This window comes from Vigna unguiculata, chromosome 7 (genome assembly GCF_037176805.1).
Source record: "Vigna unguiculata cultivar grain cowpea cultivar isolate G323 ecotype 2 chromosome 7, ASM3717680v1, whole genome shotgun sequence".
NCBI classification, from domain to species: domain Eukaryota; kingdom Viridiplantae; phylum Streptophyta; class Magnoliopsida; order Fabales; family Fabaceae; genus Vigna; species Vigna unguiculata.
Window position 1 is genome coordinate 25,529,661 of NC_140798.1, and position 24,486 is coordinate 25,554,146.

At 33.5% G+C, this 24,486-nt stretch overlaps 1 protein-coding gene and 1 pseudogene across 6 annotated transcripts; both read right to left on the minus strand.

The window, feature by feature from the left end:
- Positions 1–7,034: 7,034 nt before the first annotated feature.
- Positions 7,035–17,497, minus strand: LOC114192336 (Serine/Threonine-kinase). Of its 6 annotated transcripts, XR_014996700.1 has the most exons (10): positions 17,272–17,496; positions 17,115–17,188; positions 16,913–16,993; positions 16,672–16,764; positions 16,022–16,141; positions 14,187–14,258; positions 11,898–11,975; positions 10,206–10,304; positions 9,756–9,856; positions 9,423–9,675 (listed from the first exon to the last, which is right to left on the minus strand). XR_014996700.1 is itself a non-coding variant. In XM_028082029.2 (9 exons), the coding sequence occupies exons 1-9, from the start codon at positions 17,354–17,356 to the stop codon at positions 9,848–9,850; spliced, it is 711 nt and encodes a 236-aa protein (XP_027937830.1). In that variant the 5' UTR covers positions 17,357–17,496; the 3' UTR covers positions 7,035–9,847. The 6 variants fall into 6 exon arrangements, 4 of the variants coding, with proteins under 4 accessions (XP_027937830.1, XP_027937829.1, XP_027937831.1 ...); XM_028082029.2 differs by having other exon boundaries at positions 7,035–9,856; XR_003606096.2 differs by having other exon boundaries at positions 9,756–10,304; positions 17,272–17,494.
- A 2,604-nt stretch (positions 17,498–20,101) lies between these two features.
- LOC114191246 (protein FAR1-RELATED SEQUENCE 5 pseudogene) lies at positions 20,102–21,160 on the minus strand (annotated as a pseudogene).
- Positions 21,161–24,486: the final 3,326 nt, after the last annotated feature.

Sequence of the window (24,486 nt, forward strand, 5' to 3'; positions counted from 1 at the left end):
ATATGATTTGTGTAACAGAAGTAGATATATATTAAGAACATGCGAATCATATCACACGGGATTCTAAAAACATGTTTATATATGCATAACTTGATTACAAGATTATTGAGCTACATATATTCCAATCAATTTTCAAATTCTATGACAAGTTCAAGCTTTTGCTATCATAATGCATTGTTATATTTCTCTTTTATATAGTTAATTGTAATTTAATCTAATTCTTATAATATAAGAGAATAATAAAGATATATTTTTCGAAAGATCAACTGGACTATCAACAATGAACAAAGGGAGTATATTTCGTTATATGGTTATGAAGGAATAAGGAAACCATTTATGTGGAAGACAATATTTTCTGCTATATCATCTCAAGGAAAAAATTCACACTTACATTAATTGGAAAACCACCTCTCTTATTACTAGGACGTAGAATAACACCTTCTAAATTACAAATGCCAACCTGACACTAAAGCATTCATTTTGCAACATCAAAGATGGAAGTTACCATGCATATCTATTAAAATTGGCTTACCTAATCATCTGGGATAAAGCACCAATGACCACAAATATTTTCTTGATACATTAAATATAACTTTGAATGATATAATGAATGGCAAAAAAAAACTTATTCAACATTTTTGTGGCACAGAGATAGTCTTCGAGGTTATTTCAAACAGATTATTCGTGTTATTCCTCAAGGTAGCATATATGATACTTTCCATAGAACAATAAAAGCATATTGCTTATAGGATCATTGTCAAGTATTGTCTTTGACAACAAACATGCATTTGTTTTATCATGGATTACAAAGTTCTACTATTGTAAACACTCAGAAAGTTTCAAACTTGATAATTAGAATTTGCGATCGTACACTAAGTGAATCTAACGATGGTTTATTTGAGATAGAAATTCCACCAAAATATTTAATCCTGAATTTAGCGATCTTATCACAGCCATATTCAAAAGGACATATTTCGCTTTAATGGAAAACTAAAAATATGGAATGTTTTTGCAAACCAAAAAAATATTGCTAAACAAAATTGAAACAGTTGATGAAATTGATGAATACATATTGGCCTCGATTTCTAGCAAGACTACATGCACTATTACTATATTATACTTATACACATTCAATTTTACCAACAACCCATGCCAAATCATACCAATTATACCTATACATGCCAAATCATAGTATTAAGCTAATGATTGGGGCACCAATTGTGCTTTTAAGAAATTTTTATCAAGCACAGAATTTGTGTAACAAAAGTAGATAAATAGTAAAAACCTAAAAATTCATATTATTAGGATTCTTGAAACCTAAAATATCATCGTCAGAGCAACCATTTTGATTGTTGACCACACGGTTTTGATAGCCTCTTCCAGGCGACCACAGTGTCAGTGTCATTGACGACACCTTCGTCGGAGCTTCCACACACCCATAAGCGCCTCCACAACATCTCAAATTTGTTGTTGTTTCAGTTGTGCGTGGTGGTGCATCCAGCCTCTTCTCCGGTGCGATCACCGTCGATGACCTCACCTCGATCTCGTCTACCGGGATTTGTTCTTGGTTCCTTAATCGGAGCACTTCTAATTTTGAGGGTTTCTCTCTCTTTTCCTCCATGGCGTCTTCCGCTTCTTTTTTCGCTTCTTCCGCTTTTGTCGCTTCTACCTCCAATATGTATGACTCATTAGCTTTTACCACCAATGTCAATGTGCATTTGCCCATTGATAAGTTAGATGACAAGAATTATGCCACTTGGGCATCTGACGTTAAACTTTGGCTTGAGAGTAATGGATATCTTGATCATCTTACTTTTCAAGTAACTGATATTGCTCCCTGTGATTTTCCCCATTGAAAGAGAATTAATGTTCATTTATGCATGATTCTCAAGAATACCATTCAATCTTATTTTAAACCAATCTTTCATGCCTACGACACATGTTATGAAGTCTGGAAACATGTCAAATTATTATACACCAATGACACTCAACGTCTATGTGGTGTTTGTCACGACCTTTTTAAAGTTGTTGCTCCTCGCACGCAAGACTTATTATTTGGGTAAGAAGAATTCACTTTTTCATGAATTTAATGAAGTATTACCTCCTACCTCTACCCGTACTGAAGAAATCGAGAAATGGTTAAGGTTCTTCATGGTTTTGACTTTACACGAACTTGCTAACAAATATTCTCATGTCCGTGATCAGATTTTGGGTTCTCCTATTACACCCAATTTTACTTCTACTTGTTCTACCCTTTAGTGTGTGCCTTGTCAACCTTCCAATGATACACCTGTCATTGCCAATGATTCCTCTACTTTAGCATCTCAACATGATGACCGCAACCGCTCTCGCAAACAAGAAAAATGGCGTCACAAGTGTGATCATTATGGTAAGTTTGGCCACAAAATTGATTGGTGTTATGCCTTACATGGTCGTCCTCCTCAATCTGCTATTATTGCTCAAACTTATCCTCCTTCAAAACCATCTATTATTGAAACAACTCGCACTCTTTTAATTCATGTGAGGTTCCTTAATCTTTTTGGAGTGATGTTATTCTTACTGCATGTTATCTTATTAATCATATGTCTTCTTCAGTTTTAGATAATAAAATACATCATTCCATTTTATTTCTTTATGAACCTTTTCATCCCATACCTTTAAAGGTTTTTGAGTCTACATGCTTTCTGCATAATTTTAGTCTTGGTCTTGATAAATTGTCTTCTTAATAACACAAATGTGTCTTTTTAAGGTTCACAAGATCAGAAAAAGGATACAAGTGTTTCTCTCCTTCTCTTAACTGTTATTTTGTTTCTGCAAATGTCGCCTTCAAGGAGTATTCTTTTTACTTTAAAAGTCATTCTCATTCCACTAAGTTTCCTTCTAATACCATCAATATTCCTAGTACTATCAATATTATTGTGACCTGTGATCTTTCCAAGTGTGCCTTTTACATCGTTAGTTTCTTCTCCACCACCACTTCAGGTTTATATTTTATGTCATCATCCTTAACAACCATCGAGTGACTCAACTCAAGTGTCAACTACTGTGTCTCCTTTGGATATGACAACTAAGTCTCCCCTTCCACCACATGGCATTCCAATTGTTCTCAGAAAAGGTATTTGTTCTACATGTAATCTCTCTCCTCGTTATATTGCTTTAAGTTACCATACATTGTCTTCACTTTTTTATACATGTCTTTGGTCTATTTCTTTTATGACCATTTCAAAATTTGTTCGTGATGCCTTAGCCCATCCTGGTTGGCATCAAGTCATGCTCGATGAACAAAGTGTTCTTCATAATAGTGAAACTTGGGAGCTTATCCCATTATCATCTAGAAAATTTGTTGTTGGTTGCATGTGAATTTTTGCTATCAAAGTTGAACCGGATGGTACTTTTGGTCGTCTCAAAACATGTCATGTGGCCAAAGATTACACCCAAATCTTTGGGTTGGAATATGGTGATACTTTTTCTCCCGTGACAAAGGTGGCTTATATTCGTTTATTTATTGTCATGGTAACTCTTCAACAATGGTCTCTTAATCAACTAGATGTTAAAAATGCATTCCTTAATGGTGATTTGCAAGAAGAGATTTATATGGAGCAACCTCCTTGATTTGTTGTTCAAGAGGAGTCTTCTAAGTTAGTATGTCATCTTTGCAAATCTTTATAAATCTTTATATAGCCTAAAACAATCTTTTAGGGTCTGGTTTGAAAATTTTAGCAATGTTATTCAACAATTTGGTATGACTCAATGTAAGGCAGATTATTCAATCTTTTATCGTCACTCAAGTGTTGGATGTGTCTACTTAATAGTATATGTTGATGACATAGTTCTTATAGATAGTGATAATCATGACATCTCTCAAATGAAACAACATCTTTATGATCATTTTCAAACCAAAGATCTTGGAAAACTCATATATTTCTTAGGTATTTAGGTGACACAGTCCAACAAAGATGGTATTGTTATTTCTCAAATATTTATATGGCCTAAAATAGTCTCTTAGGGCCTAGTTTGGAAAATTTAACAATATTGTTCAACAATTTGGTATGACTCGGTGTGAAACAGATCATTCAGTCTTTTATCGTCACTCAAGTGTTGAATTTGTCTACTTGATAGTATATGTTGATGACAGTTCTCACAAATAGTGATAATCATGGCATCTCTCAAATGAAACATCTTTATTAACATTTTTAGACCAAAGATCTTGAAAAACTCATATATTTCTTATGTATTTGAGGTGGCATAGTCCAACAAAGATGGTATTGTTATTTCTCAAATCTTTATATGGCCTAAAATAGTCTCTTAGGACATGGTTTGGAAAATTTAGCAATGTTGTTCAACAATTTGGTATGACTTGGTGTGAGGCAGGTCATTTAGTCTTTTATTGTCACTCAAGTGTTGAATGTGTCTACTTGATAATATATGTTGATGACATAGTTCTTAGAGACAGTGATAACTATGGCATCTCTTATATGAAACAACATTTTTGTGATCATTTTCAAACCAAAGTTCTTGGAAAACTTAAATATTTCTTAGGTATTAAGGTGACACAGTCCAACAAAGATGGTATTATTATTTCTCAAAGAAAGTATGCACTGGATATTTTGAAGGAAACCGGGTTGATGAATTCAAAATCTGTTGACAGACTTGGGGATCTCAATACTAAACTTCTACCAAATCAAGGGAGCCTATGTTAGATCCCAAACAATATAAAGGATTAGATGGAAAATTGAATTATTTTACAGTTACTCGTCCTAACATTTCCTTTGCAATTAGTGTTGTAAGCCAATTTCTTAATTCCCCATGCGAAGATCAATGGAGTGCAGTCATTCGTATATTAAAGTACATTAAAGGATATGCTAGAAAAGGTTGTTATATGGTTCTAATAACCATAAAAGAGTTGTTTATTATTCAGTTGCTGATTGGATAAGATCTCCTTTCGATAGAAGATCCACATCTGGAGATTGTGTCTTCATTGGTGGTAACTTGATCTCTTCAAAAAGCAAAAAACAAAGTGGTGTGGTAAGATCTAGTGCAGAAGCAAAATATAGAACTATGGCTTCAACCACTTTTGAGTTTGTTTGGCTTAAGCAATTGCTTAAAGAGTTACAATTTGGAGATGTTCACCAAATGACACTTATATGTAACAATCAAGCTACTCTTCATGTCAGTTCTAATTTTGTCTTTCATGACAAGACTAAACACATTGAGAATGACTATCATTTCATTCAAGAAAAGATTGTATCTCGAGATATCAAGTTTGAGTTTGTTAACTTAACTGGTCGGTTACCAGATATTTTCACTAAATCTTTACAAAGACCAATAATTGACTATATTTCTAACAAACTTAGTACATACAATTCTAACTTTAGGGTAAGTGTTAATATATCATAAGATATCTTATCTTTATCTTATTTTCAGTTTTTATTGTTATTATTCTTTATTCTTCATGTGTATTTAGAGCTTAACTCATTTTTTGTAATAATACAACCCTAATGTGTATATTCTACACAAGGGAGATTAATCTCATACCTGAATTCACTTTTTTAATAGCTATCATATTGCATTGTTACATTTCTCTTTTATATAGTTAATTGTAGTGTATTCTAATTCTAATGAGAGAATAATAAATATATATTTTTCAAAAGGTCAACCAGACTGTCAATAATGAATAACTTATGAGTATGAAGGAACACAAAAAACATTTATGTGGAAGACACTATTTTTAGATATACGATCTCAAGGTAAAATTTTGTTCACACTACATCAAGTAGGACAACACGGACAACATCTCTCTTGCTACCAGGACAAAGAATAGCACATTTTAAATTCAAGATTCCAATCCCTGAACACTCAACAAAACAATATTGACCAGCAAAACTGAAACTGAAACAGTTGATGAAAACGAAGAATATGTCTTGGCCTCGATACCTAGCAAGACTAAACGCATTATTATTATATTATACCAATACACAACTCAATGTTTCTAACCCATGCAAAATCATACCAATTATACTTATACATGCAAAATCATAGTAGTAAGCTAACGATTAAGGCACTAATTGTTCTTTTAAGAAATATGGATCAAGCACAGGATTTGCATAACAAAAGCAGATGAATAGTAATATATGATTCTTGAAACATGTTCATATATGCATAACTTGATTACAAGATTAATGAGTTGCACATATTCCAATCAATTTTCAAAATCTAGGACAAGTTCAAACTTTTGCTATCATATTACATTCTTACATTTCTCTTTTAAATAGATAATTGTAATGTATTTTAATTCTTATAGTATAAGATAATAATAATGATATATTTTTTAAAAGACCAACCAGGCTGTCAACATTGAACGATGGAGTATATTCCTTTTGTATGGTTAAGAAGGAACAAGGAAAACATTTATGTGCAAAACATTATTTTCAGCTATACAATATCAACGTAAAATTTTGTTCACACTACATCAAGTGGGACAACATCTTTCTTGTTACCAGGACGTAAAATAACACATTCTAAATTCAAGATTCCAATCCCCAAAATAGAACACTCAATTTGCAACAAAACAATATTGACCAATAGAATAGAAAGAGTTGATGAAATCGAGGAATACATCTTAGCCTCAATACCCAGCAAGACTACATGCATTATTAATATATTATACTTATACACGCTCTATTTTACTAATAGCCCATGCAAAATGATACCAATTATACCTACACATACCAAATCATTGTATTAAGCTAATGATTGGGGCATCAATTATGCTTTTAAGAAATTTGCATCAACATAGGATTTGTGTAATGGAACTAGATAAATAGTAAGAACCTGCAAATCATATCACAACATTCTTGAAACATGTTCATATGAGCATAACTTGATCACAAGATTAATAATTCACATGACAACTTCAACCTTTTGCTATCATAATGCATTGTTATATTTCTCTTTTATATAATAATTGTAATGTATTCTAATTCTTATAATATAAGAGAATAATAAAGATATATTTCAAAAGATCAACTACACTCTTAACAATCAACAAGGGGGTATATTCCTTTATATGGTTATATTAACAATCAACAAGAGAGTATATTCCTTTATATGGTCATAGAGGAATAGGTAAACATTTATGTGCAAGACAATATTTTCAACTATATGATCTCAAGGTAAAATTTTGTTCACCATTACATTAAGTGGAATAGCACCTCTCTTAATCCCAGAACGTAGAATAGCTCATTCTAAATTCAAAATGTCAATCCTCACACTAGAGCGCTCAATTTGCAGCATCGAGCAAAGAAGTGACCATGCATGTTTATTAAAATTGGCTTACCTAATCAAATGGGATAAAGGATCAATGATCACAAATATTGTATTGATACATTAGATTTAACTTTAAATGACAATGACTAGCAACAAAAAATATAATTCAACTTTTTTGTGGCATATTGATAGAGTTAGAAGGTTATTTCAAACATATTATTCATGTTATTCCTCAAGGTAGCATTTGTGATACTTTTCATAAAACAATAAATGCATCATGCTTATATTCCAATCAATTTTCAAATTCTATGACAACTTAAGGCTTTTGTTATCATAATGCAATATTACATTTTTCTTTTATATAGTTAATTGTAATGTATTATAATTCATATAAGAGCATAATACAAATATTTTTCAAAAGATCAACCAAACTATAAACAATGAACAAAGGAGTATATTCCGCTTGAATGGTTATGAAGAAACAAGGAAAACATTCATCTGGAAGACACTATTTTCTACTATACGATCTCAAGGTAAAATTTTGATCACAGTACATCAAATGGGACACCATCTCTCTTTTTACCAGGACGTAGAATAACACATTCTAAATTTAAGATTTAAATACCCAAACTAGAGCACTGATTTTGCAACAGAATAACATTGACCAACAAATTGAAACAATTGATGAAATCAATGAATACGTCTACACATTGATACCCAACAAGACGACATGCATTATTAATATAGTATACCATACCTATATACACTCAATTTTACTAATAACCCATGCTAAATCATACCAATTATACCTACACATGCCAAATCATAGATTTAATTTGGGACACCAATTATGTTTTTAAGAAATTTGGATCAAGCACAAGGCTTGTGTAATGAAAATAGATCAATAGTAACAAAACTTGTAAATCATATTATCAATGCAAAAGACTATTAATGGGAGCACAAATGGAATTGAAATTTATATACCATTTATGACTTTGTCACTGTGACAATCCCATCACCATTTAAACTAATCAAAAGACAATTTTCCTTTATGTTATCTTATGCTATAATGATAAAAAAATCTTAGGAACAATCTTTAACATCAGTGGGTGTGCATTTACCAACACCAATTTTTAGTCATGGTCAATTGTATATTCAAGTTTCTATAGTCTAGAGTATGTCTAGATTAAAAATCTTAATTCATGATCGTGAAAAAACACCTCTAAAGTTTACATATACAATGTAGTTTTCAAAGAAGTTTTGCAAAATGTATAGGTTTTATGCATCTAAACAAATTTGTCCTCATTATAGGAATTAATATTTCATAACCCTTAATAATGTATTTAATTAAGTACTTGATTTAAGTATTGCGGTTACACCATTCCACATTTGAATGAGTTTGGTACTTTACTCAGGTAGAGATTGTAAGGGACAACAAAACAATTATCAAATGGAATATCATTATCTTCAAAACGGTTGTAGTATGGAATTTTTTAGGATAAAACTTGGAACATGATCCTTTTTCATCCAAGAAGATGATTTGTTTCTTAATCCAAATGCCCCATGAATCATATGTTCCTTTACACAATGATACAATTGTGGTTGTTTTCTAGGACATGATTTTTCAGTTGAGATAACCCTACCAATGTCATCTAGGTTTAGGTGTTTGCTAGAAAGATGCAAAAATATTAGGACATGCACATGTTGTAGACCACATTTTTCATTTTTGGAAATCAATAGTATACATGTCCACAAGGGAAAAGAATTTCAATATTAGAATAAGAAATCATCTTCATTATTTCCATATATTCAATTATAACGACAAGATGTACATGCAATAACTCTGCCTAGTAGATTGTTTCTTTGACAAGTCTATTAGAAGTTCATCAAGTTTGATTCTGAAAACCTAGGCAAGTATATTTGGACAGTTTGAAGGAGTTAATTTGAGATTAATCAATAATCTTGTTATTTCTGACCATTTAGGATTTCAAGTGAAAGTTAGGAAAAGATCTAGGAATCCAACATGGCCACAAATAATCATTCCATCAAAGTATAGTTTGTCCATTTTGTATAATGTTACTTGCTTGAGGAAGGTTATTGTACTTATCAATCCTGAGCTTGGACTAATTGTTTCAAATGAAGGATAGCCTCTTGGATTGATAAAAATGAAAATTTGCACCTATTGGATTTAAAATAACAAACAGGTAAGTTTCCCACTTGTAATTTAGAAATTGTATAGCTTATGCTACGTACAAAATATGATAGGAGTCTTTTCTTCTTTGAAAAGAGTGAATCATACCAATTAACAATGGCAAAAAATTCAAAATAGAAAGAAACTATGAAAAAACCAAACCTAGTCACTTAGTACCAACAAGGAGTTCCCTGAAATGTACATGAACATGTGTTCTTCTGTTCATCATGAGGTAAACAGTTAAGGGAAGAACCACATCATAGATGGAAATATTAAGACAAGGAGAAAGGAGACTTACACCAACATCAATTGGTCCGAGTTCGTAGTTGATAGAAGTAATTTCCAAGTGACTAAGCTAGCTTTCTTGATTAAATAGGATAAAACAGCTGGTCATGTCACCTATATAGTTGTCTCACTATTAAAAGCATTTGAAGTGATATAAGCCACTACATGTTCAAAGCACCACTTCTCGAAATGAACAAAACGAGTAGATAAATAATTTGAAGTTTGTTTGCAACAAACAAACTTGGTTTGGAAGGTAAATCACAAATTCTAAGACTTCTCAAACGTGATTTTCTAAAAGGAGAAAATGTCTTGGACAATAAAAGTGATGATGAAAGCAAACAAATGCATGCATGTAGGACTTCCTGGATCTCTAATCTTTTGAGACTCTAATGATTAAACCAGTTGGAGTCTGGTCAGTTCTGAGATGACCTGAACCAATCAAATCACGAAGATGAAATCTCACATCAAGTGGAGACATTCGAAGACGCTTCTTTTCCAAAGAGGACAACATCATCTCCTTATACCTACGACGGCTGAGAAGAGAAATAATTTCCTTTCTTCCCTAGACAACAAAGTAAAAACAATTTCATTATTACCTCTAAAAATGTTTACTAATTATCAAAATATATGTAAATATTATTAAACTGTCAAGAATCCTTTGGTGGTCAAAATAAGATTGGATACAAAGTAGCGCAAGAGCATTATATGACAAAAGCAAGATAAATGCTAATTTTATCCGATGCTTGATGTACATCATGATGAAAGTCAAATAATAATAATAATGTTATATTAGTGATAGCACTGATAATTTTGAAAAGAATAATATTAACAAAATGATAATAAATAACGGTGACAGCGACGAGGACAAGGAAATGACAATAACAGTAGCAATGAAGCTCATGATTGTTGTAACAATGATGGTAGTAAAGACGATAATAAAAACATAAGTGGTGGCATTAATAATGGCTGCATACTATGAAGATGGTATTAATGGTAAAGCCACGTTAATGATGGTTGCTATGATGACGATAGTAGTGATAATTGTAGAGGCGATGATGACAACAACTCTGGTAGGAGTGATGGTGGCAAGTGATGTTGGCAATAGCAACAAACAGTAATGAGTTGACACAAAACAATAATGACAGGCGATGATGATGATCTTAATGTTTGTAATGGATCCAGGTGGTGGGAGAGGACGAGGGAGGTCAACTTTTGTATCTTGTAGTCTTCTAACCTAGCTTCGCCCTCATAATAATAAGAAATATATTACACTAATTAAGATATAATAGACAATAGAAAAGAACACCATCGTATACCAAACCTTTGTTTACAAGTAGATAGAATGGTTATTCTATCATATCCAGACCAGAAAAATGAAATCTCAAGGATTTAGACATCTCTTGTTTTATTAAAGATGAAATATTAGCAGTTCCAAAGGACTACAACCCAAAGAAAAGACTCAACCCACACAAAATTATCCCTCAACTCGACATCACTTGTTTTATTAAAGATGAAATATTTGCAGTTCCTGAGGGCTACCCAAATCACACTCCAAGACAAAGAAATTACTCAATCCACACAGAATTATCCCTCAACTGCTCTAGAATAAATATCTGATGCAATAAACTTCAAAGCTGCACTTAGCCATGCCTAAAACGGTGCTTAACAGCTCGAGTTCAACCTAATGGATCATTTACTTGATAACCTTTCAAATGCATGTCCTATGAAAATTTTAGTTTAGTGGGAAGGGCGGTCAATTTAGGGAGAGGCTAGGTAATCTCGAGATATGTGGTGAGGTTTATCTAGCAATGTTACGATGTGTCTAATACAAATATGTCTTCCAGTCAAGAGTGATCGTAAACCTAGCACATGATATGCGCTAAAAATCACATTATGCATCCACTGCACTTTAAAAGTTGATAAAAAGTTACAAAAATCCGTTAACTTGCTATTTGGTATATACGTTATAACTTGCCAAGCCAAATGCAAGCCTTCAACCCAAAACCCAGCCCTCAAATTTAGTGGATTAACCTCAAATAGCAGTAATACCTCAGTTGAAGTACCCATATTATGCCCTAAATCAAACATGAACATACATCACGCAAAAGTTTCAAGCAGCCAGGGATTGCACATGGAAAAGATTAAATGCATATACCTGAACAATACCCTTGAGAAGTGAGCCAATGTTTGGAATTGCAAACCAATACATGTTTGGATCAATAAGTTGCCTAGTCTGAAAAGATTGCAGCAGAATTATTATGCATAAATATTCAACCAAAAGACTGTATACTATGTGACATTAGGAAGAAGTTTTAGGAGGTTATCTTATCATGTAAGCACACAAGATGAAAATGGAGAGTATTTGATTATGCCTATAAATATCAAGAAAAGCACTGAAATATTATTTCCAGTGTAACACCAGGTCTATATGCAACCTTGGTCATCAAATACTATGCCAGATTTATGGTATCAAATCAAGTCCAATTACAATTTATTTATAAAGAAATAAGTAAATCTTGACTAATCAATTCTTATAACGAGAAAGGAAGGAAGATGATTAAGAACATGTTGCACATGTAACAATACCTGTGACAGTGGTTTATAACCCTCCACAAGCCTTTTTTAGCTTATTTTAGGTTTGATTTTTCATTTGGCCCTTGTTTTCGTCCAAAAATTTCAAATTGGTCCTCTAGTTTTTTATTAATCTCAATTTAGTCCCGATTTGTGAAAATTGATACAATTTAGTCCTGATTTCTTAAAAATTGATATAATTTAGTTCTTTTGGTTAAATTTCTTGAAACGGATCAAGAATTTTTCATCAAAATTGACACTAGAATTATATTAATTACACCAACAAAACAATCCTTATTAACAGCTTCACTTTTGATAAAAAATCGTTGATTCGTTTCAAGAAATTTAATAGAAAGTACCAACTTGCATCAATTTTTACAAATTGAGACCAAATTGAGACTAAAAAAACATGAGGACCAACTTGATATTTTTGAACGAAAACAGGGACCAAATGAGTAATTAAACCCTTATTTTAATAAGCTTCTAGATAAAGTTTTTTAAAATAATCTTATTAAATTAAGCCCCTAAAACGTAAAAGCTCTCTTGTGTTTAGCTCTTATTATATACATGAATTAAGTTGTTTTGTTTTCCCCAAAGACACTCAATTGGTACATGCATTCTAGATAAAATCAGATATATAAAGGGAATAATTAACACGGGAATAATTAACACAAAACTACTAGAAAATCACATAAAGTATATTCATATAATCAAGAGTTTGTATACAACCAAAATTAGCAGGATAAAACCGTGATTTGTTTAATCTAAGGGGTGTTTGTCATGTCTTTTCACATATTAAAGTTATAGAAAGGCTACGAGATTCTCAATGATCAACAAATCTCGGAAAACACAGAACATAACATATTTAAAAGATTTTCAATGATATCTACCTAAATAAAAAATCATGCAGGAAAAGGGCCAGGGTTTTAGAATATGTAATAAAAGATGAAACAGGTAGCTGAGAAGTCAATACAATCTTCTTTTCTTGTCCTTATGAAAGACAATATGAAAATAAATAAGCATATTATTAGGCAAAAGAAGTTGCAAAGATTACTATTTTAATTGGCAAGTAAAGAAATAGGTTGGATGAAAATATGTTTGTAAAGTGAAAACAGATGAAAAATAAACTGGAAAATAGAAGTATTTGGTTGAAGAGAAATAAAAAATAGATGGGGAAAGAGATAGAGAAATGAGTAGAAATAGGTGAGAAATAGAACAGTGGGTCCACCATATTTTTTAAACTGCTTCTCTTCTCTTTCACCCGCATCGAATATGACATCTTACTATCCACATTCATCCTTTCCATCCTTAAAACCAAACATTTACAAGATAACCGTTGCTTCATACTTTTCAGAAATCTGAATGCTATTTGATGTTGCTTTTGTCAGCCAAGTCAACAAAAATATTATGAAGTTTAACCATTGACAGCAAGCTTTGTTGCAAAAGTATACTACAATCACAAACCCAACTGTTAATCATGGCAACTCAGTGCACAAAGCTACCACTTAATGGGATTCCTGGAGGGTAGTAGATGTATGCAGTCTTACCCACATATGCAAGGACACCATTTTCAGGATTTGACTTTGCTACTTTGGGTAACAAAGTTGCAACCCTAGGACTGAACTGAGACTCTTAAAATCTCAAATGTTAATCCCTAAGAAAAAAACCCAAGCATTCACATTTTATATTTTCACAAGCTATGATAAGAAAAGACACAAGTATTAATTTATAAAATATAACAATACTGTGATTGCCTCTTTTAGTTGTCATTAAAGGTTTAATGCTCTGTTTATAATCATTAACTTTTTGTGATGATTATAAACACAAAAATGCCTGAATAATAAAGCAATGCTTTATACTCCACTTTACTCACAAGGACGCCTGCGTTAATTAGAACAGAGATGTGACTCTCCTTCACCTTTCCCCCGAGTGACAAGAGTGAGCACTGCATCAAAAAAACCATCCTCAGCACAGAAAACCATTTAGTGTGTCCTGGGATAATATAAATATTGACCAACATTTTTGTTTTAAATAAAATTATCAGACCACAAGATTACAGCTAGTAAAAAGGAATAATATGTTCCAATATTAGTATTTAATATTAATCACTATAAATGTGGGCATGCCAATGATAGATTTGGAATAGTTAATAAAAGGACTGAAAGGAGGAATAACTAAAATAAAAGTTATAACCTCTGCATCTGTATTCTTTTCTTTTATAACTGTCATGTAACTGACTATTTTAAAATAGTTGAGGATTAGGAGGAAAAAGGGGTTGTTAGTATTCTAGGACCTAAGTGGTTGTAGGAGAGCGAGGATCTCTCGAAGTCCCTCAATTGTATTCTAGAACATTGTCTTCTACTCTTTGGCAGAAAGAGTGTTGTGTGAGTAATATCAGGCATATTTTGTTCTTATTTGTTCGATATTAGTATTACTAGTTGAACCTATCAATCAGGTTCTCAAATTATGCATTTGTATTCTCCATATTGAAAGTCTCACATTCACTAGAGATAAGGCGAGTTTATAATATATAATGGGTACAAACCTCATGTTATAAGCCGATTTTGTAGAATTGAATTAGGCTTAAAGTCTACTTCTTAATATGGTATCATAGTCATTATTAGATCATATTCTATCCCAGCAAGATTTGTTGTTTGTTGGGCATATTGTTCAACCCGCTCTTAAACCGCTATCAGACCACTCATTAATGTCAAGTCTCACGCACGAGATATATATACCACGACGTGAGGGGGAGTGTTGGAAATCCCACAACAACTAGATATAAGGTGAGTTGATAGTATATAAAGTGGGTGCAAACATCACCTTACAAACCAGTTTTGTTGGGTTGAGTTAGGGTTAAAGTTCAATTCTAAAAGGTTTCTTATATGATTCCAATAACCATACAAGAGTTGTTTGCTATTCAAATGTTGATAGACAGAATCTCCTTCTGATAGAATATCTACTTTCGGGTATTGTGTCTCCATTGGTGGTAACTTAATTTCTTGGAAGAGCAAGAAACAAAGTGTTGTGGCAAGATCTAGTGAACTTGTTTAACTTAAGCAATTGCTTAAAGAGTTACAGTTTGGAGGTGTCACTCAAATTATATATATGACAATCAGACTGCTTTTATATCAGTTCTTATCCCGTCTTTCACGAGAGAACCAAATACATTGAGATTGATTGCCATTTCATTCAAGAGAAGATTGTATCTGGAGACATCAAGACTGAGTTCGTTAGCTCAAATGATTAGTTAGCAGATATTTTCACTAAGTCTTCAAGGGGACCAAAAATTGATTATATTTGTAACAAACTTGGTACATACAATTATATGTACCAGCTTGAAGGGGGAGTGTTAGATATATTGTCTTTTACGTTAATTAGGGAAACATATCGTCTATGTTTATTAGGAAAACATAAGCATTGTTTGATATAGCTAGATATTGTTGATATTATTTGTAACAATATCTTTTATTTACCGTATTTATGTTTGGTTGCCATATATACTTGGATCACTCTTTATTATAAATATATTCACCCTATGTGATTTTTTACACAAGGGAGAATAATCCTAAACCTACTTTTCATTATATTCAATACTCCCAAATAAGGGCATTTTGTCAAGTTATAAACTTCTTTGTTGAGTAGACGGTTAAATAGTAGAAATTGAAAGGATTAATCAAAATATGTTGATTTGAGTATTTCACTCACAAGCTCATGATGTTCAATACCCGTTTCAAGCTTTGAATCTAGAACATGAGTCTTCAACCACCCAAAAACTTCATATTCCTCTACTTTCTTTCCTTCCATTCTTTTCACAACACGATCTATCTATGCATCAATAGTTAGACAAGGTAAAGAAATCAGTTTATCAACAATTAAGCATAATTCAGTCAGTAGATACACATTGGTCGTTGATAAGAAAAAGCACCAACGAAATTTAATCTTTTTACTTGGAAAGGGAAAAAAACTTTCTAAAATAAGGAAACGTCTCTCATTATAGAACAGTTTGCCATTATGGCCAAATAAAACATCCCTGAGACTAAATTATACACATAAATTTACATATATACAAAGACGGATTAGTTTACACTTCACACAAATGTAAGTTGTAACCACACATCATCACTAAATATCACTTTATTGGATAGTTTGTCCCAGGACCTGTTGTTAATACCATATATGCTTTTCAAAAAAATAAAAATAAGCACACATGACATATTTTATCAAGAAATGGTTATAACTCAACAATAGGATACATAAAAACCACATTCTCAATATAAAGTTGTTGAATGACATAAAAGTGCCAACTCTCACAACAGTGTAAACTGGGGGAAGAGGGTTTCAAACAGGAAACCAACCTGGTTCAGGTAGTCATCCAAAAACATTACGGCATGATCATCCTGTCCTGTATTTAATTTGAAAAGACGCAAAACTTTGTCCCTCCTCAGAGACTGCACCACAAGTAAATTAATTAGTATTATCACATTAATCCAACAGAAATCCTTCGCATAAATTAGCAATAACGTAAGAGAGGAGGAAACAGTATTGAGTTGCGAATTACATTTACCAAACTAAGTCTAAATTCCTCAACAAACAGACCTCTAATTCCCTATCCACTTGCGTTCTGTCCTTCACACTGCTATACAATTGTGACTTCAATATAAAAGGCTCAACCGAACCCTAGAAACAAGTACACCATACCACTATTAAAATCCAGATTGAATAACTAATTCGTTAAACGATCGGAGAATGCAATTAAAATTAAAATTCTGAACTCGCAAGTAGTTAACGGTAACCTAACCTTGTGAATGTGGGGAAACTGCGCTCGCATGATTCGAAGAGCAACCAAGGTATCGTTGAACGTAAGATCGTCCTCTGCTAATTGTGGTTAAGATTAGTCCAATCTACAAAGCGATTCAAAAAACATAACATATAGATAGGAGAGGGGCATTGCGTACCGAGTGAGGATGTATTTCCGGCGTCGGAATCTTCATCTCGACGGCGTTTCGTACCTTTCGATGAAGATTCTGGAAAGTTCTCCATGGACTGCGCGTGCTTGCAAATTCCTATTTGCACACCACTCGTAATCGGTGTCAGATTGATTTCAAAAAAATATATTACACTCCGTTAATAATATAACTTTCTAACTTATTTTATACTTCAGATGTTCTGTTAGAAAAGTGATATAGTGCCAACAAATTTTTGACATCTCTTACATGGCAGGCTGTGACATATGTTTTTAATTTTCTATTTTAAATTGTGTGAATGCACGCCACCTATTTATTTTATTTTGTATTAGGAAAAATGATTGTTTAACAAAGTGAATGTTACAAATTTTTTGACAAAGTGAAGTGGCATGTATTAAAATGATTTTTTTTGAGTTAAAAAATGGAAACCGGACGTGTGAGAGAGAATTGAAGAATAGGGACGTGGGTTCAAAAAATAGATTGTCTTTCACATAACTGTTCCCGCGCATTGGAGTTCATTTTTTGCCCTTCTTAAACCTTTTCTTCCCCTTCCCCATGGTGATACAGAACCATTCTCCTGCACATTTCCATTGCTTAAAATTTTCGCTACATTCACCCAAACCCATTATCGTTGCACATCGAATCCCACCTACACGAAAACAGTTCGTCCACCTACACAAAAGCAGTTCGTCCCGACGGTGGTAGACGAAATCACAGCGGAACGTTCCCGATGGTGGTTGACGGAGAGCATTGAAGTTGCAGGTTAGCATTTTCGATTATAAATCAATTTGGGGTTTAGGGTTTTGATTGGAAACCATTTCTGCTTGGAGTGGAATGTATTTTTGGGGTTTAGGGTTTTCATCCGAAACTGACGTGCTCCTTGTGATATCTATGACAGCTTCGTGCCATTGCCGGAGGTGAGACGAAAATTGAAGTGTCGACGGTGTCATCCCACAAGTGTTTTGTTATCATCATGATCAATAGCATTGTTATTACATTAAGGTCTTTGTTTTGCTTTCCCTTGCGACGTTGATTTTTGGTTTTGCTTGATTCTCTTCGTCTCCTTAACTTTTCGATTCGGTAGAAAAATGAAAATGGGATTCTTAGGATTTTTCTTTCTTGAGAGAATTGTAGTTTCAGGGTTTTCTCAGTTTGCAAGGGATTGTGAGTGTGGTTGATCGATGTGTTGATGTTGAGGACCTATGAAATTGGAAGAGGGACAATAGTTAGTCTTAACAGAAAATCTTCATTTCAAATTAATTTTGGAAGATTACATTGCAAATAGTGGAGACAAACATGTGTTGGCCAATGTATATTTGGTTTAGCTTATTTTGAAGTAATTACTTCAGCAAATTTGCGTTGAAACAAACACACCATAAGTCTTGGCATAAACATATGATTATTACTCGAGAATACGAATGAAGTGGCATTGGGGTCAAATACAAAAGGCCCTTAATCACGGGGAGCATCCTTAAGGTATCCGTTTTCAGTTAATTAGATAGATAGTTTGTTGTTTATAGTGCAATGGTTCATGAATGTGCTAGTCATAATCCTTTTAATGGAATATTGAAAGTAGTTTTGCTATTAAGGTTTGAATATTGAATGTTTAGTTGATTCGGGACAGTATAAAACTATGATACAGGAAGCTAATGTTATTGCTGTGGAAATGCTTTTACAGTTAGTTAATGAACTTTTGTACCAGTAAGGGATTTTGCATGGAGGATCTCACACCCAAATCTGGACTATTATAGTGTTTTTAAGGTACTTGAAAGAAGTAGTTGGATTCTTTATTTTAGTGCAACAGTTGTTACTTTTGAAAATACATGTTCCCTCTCAGGTGTAGGAATCCTGCAATGGTATACTAGAACCTGAAGAATGTGTAAGATAAAAAACTACGTACATTACTGGAAGAACAATGCTATTTTTTATGGGTTTTATTAAGGAAAAAACTTCAATGCAATTTCTTACGTGTTTATGGTACTGTTGTCCAATCAGAGTTGGAGTTTGACATTGCAATATCCATAATAGAGGTTTGTATTAAAGATCTGTTGAAGCTAGGAGGTGAAACTTTAATTTTAATTGGAGAAAAACAAAAAGTGTACCTCAGGAAATTCATCTTAGTTTTGCCCTTTTCATAACTCCTCAATCCGACATGCATGAGTTTTATCCTTTTGGTTATGATGAAAGTTTAGTAAGCTGCAATTGATGTTGCTGGCTAGCAGCATGGAAATTGACCTTGACTCTGTGTGTTCTTCTTAAGTCTCATTTAATTAATGAAGTAATAAATAAATTCATAATTAGTAGAGTGACACAGTAATGGTTTTCTTGCACCATTAACCATGGTTTTCTGAAATAATTTGTGTGGGTTGTTGATGTTGTTACAGGTAGAATTTTGGTTCATTCATCATCAGTTCAGAAGAATTTAAGTAGGTGTGCACATTTCTTTGTTACGTCGCAATGGTTAAGCGAAAGCTGCCAAACCAGGATGAAAAGAAGGTAAGTTTGATATTCTTACGAAATTTTTGTTAACAAATATTTGAATTCAAAATAATATTTTGTTTTATTATATGTTTCTTAATAGATTCGGGTTCGTGATTTTGTTAAAACACAATATATTGTTCACCTGAACTGTGTACTAAAAGATATACATCGTTCAAAGGTAGAAGGTACACCTTTCAAATGGTGTTTGCAAATGGATAGACCTCTGAATATCTCAAAACCTCTGCTGATGGAGATGCTAAGGAGATGGGTTCCAGAATTTAAAGGTTTTCGTGTAATACAACACATAGTCCCACTTAGGTGTGTTGATGTTTGCATGTGCTTAGGATTGAGTATAGTAGGTGATGAAGTCAAACAATCGACAGCTGCATCTTATATCATGACTCCCAGTATCAAAATAAACTTCATAAAACTTGTTAGCACAATGACCATTCCACATAACCTCCTCCAATATTTTGTACTTTGATTGCACAACATTATTGTTCACATCTTTCACAAAACAATTCATCCTACATCTGAATTCATTTTGGACTTCATCAAATTTAGCATGGGTATACTCACTTTGGAATTGTCTTTCTATGGGTGATTGAGAACCACAAGGTATTGTTGTATTCAAGGATGCAAAGTCAGCTTCGTACTCTTTTTCGGCCTTTTGTCGTAAGGCATTGTCGTATTGCATGACAAATTGTTCAAGTGTGGTACTTGAATTAATGAAGCCATCAAAAAATGCATTCATCCCCTCACTTCGTTGTGTTGAGGACATTCCAGCCCAAAAATCATTCTTCAAGTAACATGGTACCCATCTTTCTCTCTCTTCGAACAACGAGGATAACCAATCACTTTTTTCTAATGCATGCGTGTTGATAAATTCAGCCCACCTAGACTCAAATGCTTCACCATCAATGGAGTCGTACACCAACTGCTTAAATGCTTCTTTTATGGCATTGTAGTTGCCATACCCAACCAACTTCTCTGGTATTTTTTTCATGATGTGCCAAAGGCACCACCGATGTCGAGTACTTGGAAACACACATTGTACTGCATTTTGCATTGCCTTACATTGGTCAGTAACTATACCATTTGGTGCCTTATTTGACATGCACTTCAGCCACACATTAAAGAGCCAAACAAAAGTACTTGTGTCTTCCTTAGACAGTAATCCACATCCTAATAAAATTGATTGACCGTGGTGGTTAATCCCCACAAACGGTGCAAAGGGCATGTCATATTTGTTTGTTAGGTAAGTTGTATCGAAGGACATAACGTCTCCAAAATCATGACATGCGGAGTGACTCCTTGCATCTGTCCAAAAAATGTTACGGATATGATCTTCGGAGTCCAAGTCAATCTCATAAAAGAAATTACTATTTAGTTCTCTCATGCGGGAAAAGTGATTTAGCAATGCTTGGCCGTCCCCATTTTTTCCAAGAGCACGCCTCTTCCTAAGTAGTTTCTAACGTCACGCTCAACAAAGTCCAGGTTCTCATAACCGCCTGCATAAAAAACCAACGATCGAAAACTCTTGTTGATGCGCACTCCCGCCTCGTCATTTATGTCAAGGGTTCTCTTTGCATGCATATTGATGATTCTATTACCTCTAATTAGCCTTGACTTTCTTGGGCTAATATCATGACTGTGTTCGTCCACCAAAGTTTTAATGCACCATTTTCCTTCTCTTTTAAGTGCAGTCATTTGAGCAGGACAATTCTTCCTTTAGGTATGTAGTGTCTTCTTTTCTAGAGGGATTGCGAACACATATTTTCCTTCCCGCGAGCACACTAACTTCAAATACGAAATGTTCCCATCCAGATCCTTTTGTGAAGTTCTTATCCTCACCCCAAAACCTTTTCGAATAGCATAGTCCTTGTAAATTTTTTTGACCTCGTCCTCTGTTTCGAACCACATCCCAATAGTGGGGTCCCTATGTTGGTCTAAGTCAGCACCTTCATTATTACAACTATTGGGTACCAACGTCATAGTGGTTGCTTGACTTTGGTCGTCCCCGTACAAGGAAATGTCATTTAGTCCCAACGTATGGGTGGCTTCCACATTTTCCATGGTCATACTTATTGAAAATGTCGTTGGTCACACATAAATTTCCTGTGCATTAAAAAATAATGAAAAAATAATAATAAAAATAAGCTTGTTACTGGACATTTATTGTTACCACAACTATATAGGCCAATACCCACACATTGGAAACTAGAAGAACCATATCTTAACGGGTGTCTTTATGAATCAACTTTACATCTTTCGCAAAACCCTATGGTTGTTGAACTGTAGATTAAAGACTATATTTTTAGGTATGTTGTCCAACTATCACAGATGGACTGCATTGTATTAAATGCTTCATTTAATATAGCAATGAATGGTGTACTTACCTCCTCTATGAAGCACCTCGGAGGTTAAAGAATGTTGGGTGAGATAATGAATGAAGTAAGCGCGAACTCACTGTTGCATAATAACTGGGAGAAGAAATGCTATGTTGGTTGCATCCGTGCACATTCAATGACCCAATGAACCACCACGGAGGTTGAAGAAAGTTGGGTAAGGTAATGATGAAAGTTGGCGCCAACTCACTGTTCCGTAATAAATGGGAGATGAAATGCTATGTTGGTTGCATCCGTTTGCATTCAATGACCCAGCTGGGTGGATGGGACATGAATAGTTATTACAATGCAATAGTACGTTTCAGTCATATGAAAGCTTGATGAGAAAGTAAGTATTAGGGTAAATTGGGAATTTTGTCCATAGGCAATTAAAGTGATTTAAATAGAGTTCCCCTTCATCAAATCTTAAAGTGAAGAAAAGTATATGACTTAAGTAATCTTTCACCGTCAAAGAGGTAGGAACTTCTGCCTTCAAATCTTGCTATTGCGATGTCGGTATAACATTGCAACAAAAAATCAAGCTTTTTATTATCTTATTCTACGTAACATTTTATTAACATAATGACTTTTTTTTTTCATTTAAATCCAGGTGCGCAATTGGAACCTTGGGAGGGATTGGATATTGATGACTCCAACATGGAAACAATTTTCAAAAAGTGCAACTCAAATATAGATCTTATTCCTGGTCCAGCTGGTAATGTGCAAGCAGTTTTATTAAACAGGGAATCAAGTGAAGCCAAAAACACACAAGAATTTGTGAAGGACAGGTGGAAATGAGCGAAAATGTTTATCAAGCGTCACGGTATAAACATCATACGAGTTTGTTTGACTTTATAATTGAAATGAAATTATTTTTTAAACTCCGATGCAGGTTTGGGTGGTGATGGTGACATGCAATTCTTAAGCAAACTAGATGCCAAACTACATACCCGAAAGTCGTTGGATGAGGATAGGTTGGCTTTTCTGGCATGCATTATCAAAGACTGCAAGCACAACAGATTGGGTGATATGACAATCACAATCAAGGTTAGTGGTTATGCCTTCGTACTTGAAATGCAAAAGTATTTCAAATATAAATACTGAAGTAGTCTAATTTTTATGTAGGATCAATTTGGAACCGCGAAGGCTAGTGTCCATAAGAAAGTTGTACAAGATGGACAATTTGGTCCAAACATTGGTATTGGCTCAGTGATGCTATTACAAGATGTACTTTCCTATTTCTAAGTCCTTTATAACAAAAGAGAAATTGAAATATTTATTGTCTATCAAAACTTAACTTGTTCAAATTCAACTTAAATAGGTTGTATTTTTTCGGGCAAGTTCCACAACTCATTACCTTAACATAACAATAAGGAACATGGTGAAGGTAATACGAAATGTATAAAATAAGTCATATCTTATTATGTACTAAATAAATTCACTAACATATTATTTCATACATGAATAGGTATTCAAGTTCGACATATGCCCCCCAACTGAGGATCTAGTGAAGGCATTTGTTACCCTACTAAGCAACAGGCATGGAGAAGAAGTGAACGTCGAAGCGATCTTGAAAAAACTAAAACCTCCATTACATGAAGTACCTTCAACTGATCTTGGGCAAACATCAAATGCAAAATCATCGAACGATGACAATTGATAACTTATGTTTGTTTTCGTGTCTGAATGTTTTAACATAATACCATGTTTGTTTAATGTATACATGTTTAGGATTTCAACTTTTAATTAAATGGCAAACACTAAGTACTTATATGGCAAACTCAGTTAGTCATATTGAACAACATGTTTTCGTTATTTCAGTGCGTTATTGGATCTATGCATGTTGTGGGCTGCAAATAAATAACTGGATTTTGTTTTGTCTTATGACGTTCTGGCATGCTCATAATGTTTAAAAATAAGTTCCTCAAAAAAATGGAAGGATGTTTCAATGCCTAACAATGAAAACAAGGATGCAAGTTTAAATGTCAATCACTGAATTTATATATGGCAAACGCAGTGAACTGTTTTGCACAACAGGTTTTGATTGACTGGTGGGAACTTCATTTGCATTTTCTTTTCACTAAACTTTTTTATTCAAAAATCAGTATAACTTTCTTGGTGTCACCAATATATGGCAAACACAAAAAGTTCTAAAATAATTTGGTTGGACCAAAGCTGCAACTTTAAATGACAATCCCTAACTACCTATATGGGAAAACTCTGTAAAGAGGTTTGCACAACAAGTTTTGACGGACAGGTTGGAACTTTATTTGTATTTTCTTTTCACTAAACTCTCTTAATAAAAAACCACTAAAACTTTTTTGGTGTGACCTACATA

Coding starts and splice junctions, on each gene's coding strand:
- LOC114192336 (XM_028082028.2), bottom strand. CDS start 17,356: ATGGAGAACTTTCCAGAATCTTCATCGAAAGGTACGAAACGCCGTCGA. Junction 16,765..16,912: donor AAGTGGATAGGGAATTAGAG/GTCTGTTTGTTG, acceptor CTTGTGGTGCAG/TCTCTGAGGAGGGACAAAGT. Junction 11,976..14,186: donor TAATTAACGCAGGCGTCCTT/GTGAGTAAAGTG, acceptor CAATCTTTTCAG/ACTAGGCAACTTATTGATCC.